Here is a 7,350-nt window from a genome sequence, read left to right on the forward strand (position 1 = left end):
GGTAGTAACAGTAGGTTCATATCAAATTAGCAAAAATAATTGAATTTAATTATACATTAAATTAACACTACTTTTACCTGTATATGAAACGGGCAACTTCCAATGGTCAACTCGGGAGCGAACGATGGCAGGAAGTTTCACAAACACAAAATATCATATATTAAAAAAAGAAAGAAAACACTGGAGGAAAAAAAACTATAATAAAAAATCACAAACTACAGAACTAAATAACTGAACACTTCCGTCTTCAATCCATTCCCTCGTTGTCCATTGAATTACGAGCCACAATTTTACACTTAAAAAAATCCAACCAATACGCACCCGATTTGAAGTCTATCTGACAAACGGCAGAAGGAATTCAAATCACGGAGCCAGACATGACGTCATGTTCTATACAATAGTACCAGAACAATTAACCAATAGAACACCAGAATGAGAAAACTTATTTTTTAAGAGATATTAAAGTAGAATACAGTACATGGTGGGTCCCCCGGAATTCAAAAAATGTAAGAAACATTTTTTGAATTACCAGAAATATGAAACACTTATGGAAATGAAAACGATTTTGTTGGTAAGAGTGATAGATGAATATGAAGTATGAAAAGACAAAACAACAAACCATAAATAAATAATGAAAGGGACCACCAAATAATATAAAGCCAAATTGACAAAATATATTCAAGCATATCATTAAATATATTGTAGTTTTGGTAAAACACAAAAACCAGAGTAGAGTACTAAATACAAAAAAAAAAAACAGAATAGAGTTATACCATGTTATAGAATGTAAACATAACATAGGCTTGAATAAACCTTAAATATCCATAGACGATGAGATTCATATCCATAAGGCGCAGAATGATATATATATCTCAAATAGAAGTGTAGACTGGCCAGTCTTTACAAATTGGAACAAATGGATTTTTTTTATAAAAAACAAACAGCTCCCTTACACCTGAAAAAGAAATAAGTGTAAGAATATAACAAATATTACACCAAAATTTACAATTCGGGTTCAGGAGATTCACGCATTTCATACTTTTTTAATTGGCTAACATGAGAAGAAAATTTTCGGTTTTTACTTTCGTCTAAAAGAATTATAGAATTCGGACCAGCAAAGGAGTCGATGCGGTAAGTACCAAGCCAGAGAGGCGACAAGGATTTACTAACTTTATCTGTTATGGACGACTTAAAGTGAGAATTCCAAAGAACTAATTGGCCTACCTGGAAAGTAACTGGATTATTACGCTGCAGGAAAAGATGCTTTCTATCTTCCCAAGCTCTATGCATATTTTTTAAGGCATCGGACCATATCTCTACTGAATTATGTAAGTTCAGGTCAGAATCCTTTATAGACCATTTAACTAATAAAGGATCTAGAGCTTCACGTCCCAAATAAAGCTCAAATGGTGATGCCTTTAATTCACAATGTTCAGAAACGTTAAGAGAAATTTGGATCGGATATAGGAAACTGCTCCATACCGTCTGATTTTCAGAGCAATAACATCTTAAGGCATTCTTTACCGTCTGAACATATTTTTCAGCTGCATTTCCGGACGCAAAGTAAGCTGAACTACGTATATGTTTAATCCCTAGTCCTAAGAGAAAACGTCGAAACTCCTCGCTACAAAAATAACTAGCCCGATCCGTGGATAAAGCAAAACAATGACCAAAACGACAAAATATCTCCTTCATTGCTTTAATAATAATTCTACTGGTCGCATTACGTAATGGAACTAAGTGCAAAAAACGGAAGGCATTATCCACAAGTAACATTATGTACCTATAGCCATTGCTTGGGATTAAGGGACCTGCCAAATCACAGTATAAATGTCCCTGGGGTTGTGTTACATATTTAGAAGACAAAAGACCTTGGGGCTTTTCAAAACGTGGTTTCGAAATCTGACATTCATGACATGAGCGCACGTACTGATGCACATCACGAATCAAAGAAGGCCACGTAAAATAACGTTTAATTTTACTAAGTGTTTTAAAATTTCCCGTATGTGTTCCCACCAAAGTTCCAGAATGATAATATTCCAATACCAAAGGTCGTAAAGACTTAGGCAATAGAACCTTGTAAGGATTATACCGTGCTTTTCTTCTTTTATATAATAAACCACGTGACAAACGATATTCTTTCCAGACATTTCCTGCAGCTTCAGTTTTCTTATAAATATCTGAGATATCCGGATCCTTTATTTGCTCTTCTTTTACATTATAAAATGCCAAAGGAGTATTCAACAGGCTTGAAGCCAAAACTTCACGTTGGTATACCTCCTCATCTATAGGTTCATCTATAAGGTCATACAAACTTGAATCATAAATTCGACTCAAAAAATCTGCGTTAATCATCTTGTTGCTCGGTACATGCAAGATATCGAATTTAAATTCTAACAATCTATGAATCATAGTACTATATCGTGTAAATTTTTAGGGTTACGCAACACGCAAGCTAAAGCATGGTTATCACGTAATAGTGTAAATCTTGAAACAAGATAGTGCTGAAAACGAGTAATAGTATTGTACAAGCTAGCCAACTCTAAGGCAAAGATAGGACGATTATAGTCCGAAGGTTTCAGTTTTCTGCTATAGAACGCAATAGGTTGATAGAAACCGCTGGAATCTTTCTGTAGGATCACACTTCCGAACCTTCGCAAACTAGAATCTGCTTCTATGAAAAACCTTTTACTCATATCCGGAATCTTTAAGATAACCTGCTCTTCAAAAGCGTCCTTAATACGAGCTAATGCCTCAGATTGTTCTTTACCCCAAACAAAGGGAATTTTAGGTGATTTTAAGTCTGTTATGGGACGCATAATCTAAGCAAAATTACTAATAAATCTACTATAGAAAGACAAAAACCCAACAAGAGATTTGACACCCTTCCTATTACGAGGAGGAGGTAAATTTCGTATAGCTTCAAGTCGATCCGGAATCATTTGCATAGTTCCTCCACCTACGCGAAATCCCAAATAATCTATCTCCGTTTGAAAGAAGGGACATTTTTCTGGTGAAATTGTAAGACCTCGTGATCGAAGTCGATCAAGCGCCGTCTTAAGTAATGTTTTATGTTGGTCAATTGTATCAGAATAGAGTACAATATCATAAGCATATACTTCAACACCTTGTTCCTTCAAATCACCTAATACAGTATCAATAGCGCGCGCTAAAGCCGCCGTCCCAGTATAGAGTCCCATAAGATGTACCCGAAAATGATAACTTTTATTGTCAAAAGAAAAGCCCGTATATTTCCGACAGGATTCATCCAATACTATCTGAAAAAATCCCCTTTTACAATCGAATCTAGACATAATACGAGCATTAGCCAGTGTAGCAATAGATTCTTCCATGTTAGAGGTGACTATATTATCGGCTTCCACAAGCTTAGATAATTTACCAAAGTTTAGAACTAGCCGTCCTCTACCTGCACTATTTTTGACAATAAAGCAAGGGGAACGATACTCACTAGTACTCCCCACGATAACCCCGTTATCCAAAAGTTCTTTTAAAATTACACGCATTTCTTGCATTTTGTTTACTAGACATAGGGTATTGTGGGCGCGGTGGTTCAGTGGTAGAGCGTTCACCTCTGGTGCTTGGGGTCCCGGGTTCGAACTCAGCCCCCGCCAAGTGAACTTTGTGGTGGACAAACACCGTGCTCGTGGGTTTTCTCGGGGTTCTCCCGTTTCCTCCCACTTTCTTCATTCCACCATTTCACTCATCTCTCATTATCACCGTCTCCTTTAGCCTACCCGGCATAACCGTGGGACGTAAAACTCACAGTTTTCATTTCATTTCATAGACATAGGGTATTGTTTTTCACGAAACACATTATCCTCCCTAACCCGAAACTTGTACTTAAAATCTTTAATTCTGCCGATATTTGATGTAATCACATCAGTATAATCATTTATAATATCCTGTACAAATAAAGGTAAGGTACTATCTTCCTTAAGTTCATTATCAATGTTTTCCACAATTAATTTTCTAGTTGTGTTATCTAGTTGGTTAACAGGTGATTTGTTATTTAAATTATGCATAACTCTACTGTCAATCGCTAATACCTCATTGCTGTTCGAAGGTACTTCTGAAACACCCTGTACAACATTACATTCAACAGGTGATTTAAGTTGTAGCTCCTTTTTATATTCTATTACTTTTTTATTTTGAAAAAAACTTTTATTAGTGTGATGTTACAGACCAAGAATTTAAAAAAGAATTATAGTCATTAAATTGATTTATAGCAGAACAAGCACTTTTAAAAATAACTGGTTCTTCAGATAAAGCAATGTTTTGTTTATATTTAGTAACCTTGCTGTAGTACTGCTTCCTTATCTCCAACAGGTTGTTGACCGGGTGGCAGGACTGCATTACGTGGCACCTGGTCTAGTGAGAACTCGCTCGTTGTATCAGGGATGCAACAGGTGTTATGACCTTGACATTGGAAAAGGCTCTTATCTTCATTGCCCAGATGGTTTTGAACATTTGGTTTGTCGCAGAATGTGCGGTTCCTTGTAAGATGTAGAATAAGGACCCGTCTTCCTGTAACCAAAAGGAAAAGGGCCAGAATATTGTCTACAAAAAGGAGGTTTGGAAACATACGTAATGTTGAAATTGTGATCAGGAAAGAATATACTTCGCTCCTTAACATCCAATTTAAAGGCAGTCTGCTCAATAAAAGTCATTCCTAAAGTAATATGTTGGGCACTGAGACAATGTTCGTTTAAATACGCACAAACAGTTAACTCTTGCTTATTAATTCTCAACGGGAGCAAACAATATTTGTGTAACACCAAACGATAGTTTGTAGCAGTACGTCCCACAAAGTTCTTAACATGTATTTTTAGGTTCGATTGATTGATTGATTGAAAGGGTTTATATGGGCGCGTCGACATCGAGGTCTTTTGCACCCTTCTCTGACAGGAAAAATGAAGTACCCAAGAACAAAAAAGTATAGTATCACAGATATAATAAAGTAAAAGCAAAGTCTGGAGTACGTAAAAGGTGTTCGGTCATTTATGAATTAAAATGTCATAGCATTCAAGAAAAGTGCAAACTCGATACACAAACACAAGGACGGGTTAGTACACAACAGCATGTTAATCTTTTCTGCCGGGGCAGCTCGGCAATAAGTGCACACACGTGAGGCAGCCCATAATTAGTAATGAATATGACAGTGCAGTAAAGAAGATAAAAGCAAGAAAATGCTATGACAAGCATAAACCACCATGAAAAAACACAAATGGTAGATAAAAGCAGAAATAAATTAATTAAATGAATGTGAGAAATGCACTCACAGATCACGCAAGACGTGCAAAAGCTGCAAGGAGGTGAAAACTTGCTGGATCATCTGGACATCGTCTCCAAGCAAGGTAGACAGATCAGCTGGTAAGCCAAGGCGGGCTCGCTCAGGAGCAAGAGGAACACATTCCACAAGAAGGTGGCGGATTGTCAGGAATGCACCACACTGGGTGCAGGAAGGCGGGTTCTGACGACGTAACAGGTAGCCATGGGTCAGATGGCTGTGCCCGATACGTAATCGTGCCAATCGTCGTTCTTCCAGTCTTGAAGGACGAGAACTCGTGACCCAAACACCAAGTCGCGACTTGACAGCATGCAATTTATTCTGAAGGTGCTCATCCCAGTTTGTCTGCCAGCGCTGAAGGAGAAGACGGTTGATTACAGGGCGAATATCAGAGCTGGGGAGCGGTGACGGATACTCAGGTCCTGTAAGGGCAGCTTCTTTGGCAACACGGTCAGCACGCTCGTTCCCTGGAATATCAGCATGGCCAGGCACCCAACAAAATTGGACATCGCAACCTGCAAGTCGTAAGGAATGGCAAGAGAGTAGAATTTGCTGAACTATAGGGTGCACAGTTGACACATTCGTGAGACTATGTAAAGCGCTGATGGAGTCAGAGCACAGGATAGCATGTCGGAGATGGCGTCGACGAATATAATGCAGAGTCTCCAGAATAGCAACCAATTCAGCAGTGGACACAGTGAAAGTAGGATGGAGCTTCAAGCCAGCGCTATGATCATCCGTGACGAAGGCACAGCCAACAGAATCTTCATGTTTCGAACCATCCGTGTGGAAGACAGCGTAGGTACGGTACGCATCCAGAAAAGAGAAGAACTCCTGACAAAATTGTTGATTGCTGGTAACAGACTTCTTAAATTGCGTTAGATGAAAACTGACAACTGGTGGAAGAACTGTCCATGGAGGAATGGGCAGGAGGCCCAATGGAAAGATGGCAGGGACATGGAGTCCAAGAGAAGCCCCATGGTCTATAGTACGAATGCCAAAAGGCCGGGTAGCAGTAGGTCGTGCTTGATATCTGTCATAGCGAGCACCAGCCTCAAGGACAAAGGCCAAAGGATGGTCAGGTACGGCACGGATATGAATGTAATAGCGCAGGAGCAGGCAGTCCCGACGGTGGGAAAGAGATGGTTCATGAGCCTCGACATAGAGAGTAGGAATAGGGCTAGTTCGGAAAGCTCCAAGCGCCAAACGAAGGCCAAGATGATGAACAGAATCCAGATGACGTAGGATGGAAGGTCGAGCAGAACCATATGCAACACAGTCATAATTCAATTGTGAGCGGATGAGGCTACGATATACACGCAACATCACCACACGGCCAGCACCCCACGAAAGATGGGACACCAAACGTAGTAAGTTCATGGAGTGAAGACAGCGGTACTTCAGGTCTCGAACGTGAACAGCCCAGGTAAGTCGTCGGTCAAACTCCAAGCTTAGAAAATGAACATGATCCACATAGGACAATCGAGAACAGCCAAGGAACAGCTCAGGATCATAGGCACAATGACGAAGGCGACAAAAATGTACGCAGTGTGTTTTGGTGAGAGAAAAGCTGAAACCAGTGATGGTAGACCATCGGTGAAGGCGGTTGAGCGCTAACTGCAACTGGCGAGTAACTGTACGGAGATCACGTGAGCGACAGTAGATAGTAAAGTCATCCACATAAAGCAGCCCATGAACAGAAGGGGAGAGCTGCGACATCACACTGTTCACTGCAATAGCAAACAATGTGACACTCAACACACTACCATGTGGAACGCCATTCTCTTGTGGAAACGGAGCAGAAAGAGTAGCTCCAAGTTTGACTCTAAAAGAACGTTGTTGGAGAAAATTCTGGATGAAGAGAGCCAAGTGGCCACGTAAGTCCCAGAGATGGAGTTGCCGCAAAATGCCATATCGCCAAGCGGTGTCAAAGGCCTATTCAAGATCAAAGAAGATGGCTATTAGATGTTCTTGATGACGAAATGCAACCTGAATAGCACTTTCAAGATGCGCCAAATGATCAGTAGTGGAACGGAAGCGCC

The 7,350-nt window shown here is 39.9% G+C and overlaps 1 protein-coding gene across 1 annotated transcript; it reads right to left on the reverse strand.

The window, feature by feature from the left end:
* Positions 1-5,296: 5,296 nt before the first annotated feature.
* Positions 5,297-7,027, reverse strand: LOC145667723 (uncharacterized). Its single transcript, XM_081735179.1, has one exon. The coding sequence runs from the start codon at positions 7,025-7,027 to the stop codon at positions 5,297-5,299; it is 1,731 nt and encodes a 576-aa protein (XP_081591305.1).
* Between the last annotated feature and the right edge of the window lie 323 nt (positions 7,028-7,350).

The sequence above is a fragment of the Thermobia domestica genome, chromosome 13, assembly GCF_964235325.1.
Source record: "Thermobia domestica chromosome 13, izTheDome1.hap1.1, whole genome shotgun sequence".
NCBI classification, from domain to species: Eukaryota; Metazoa; Arthropoda; class Insecta; order Zygentoma; family Lepismatidae; genus Thermobia; species Thermobia domestica.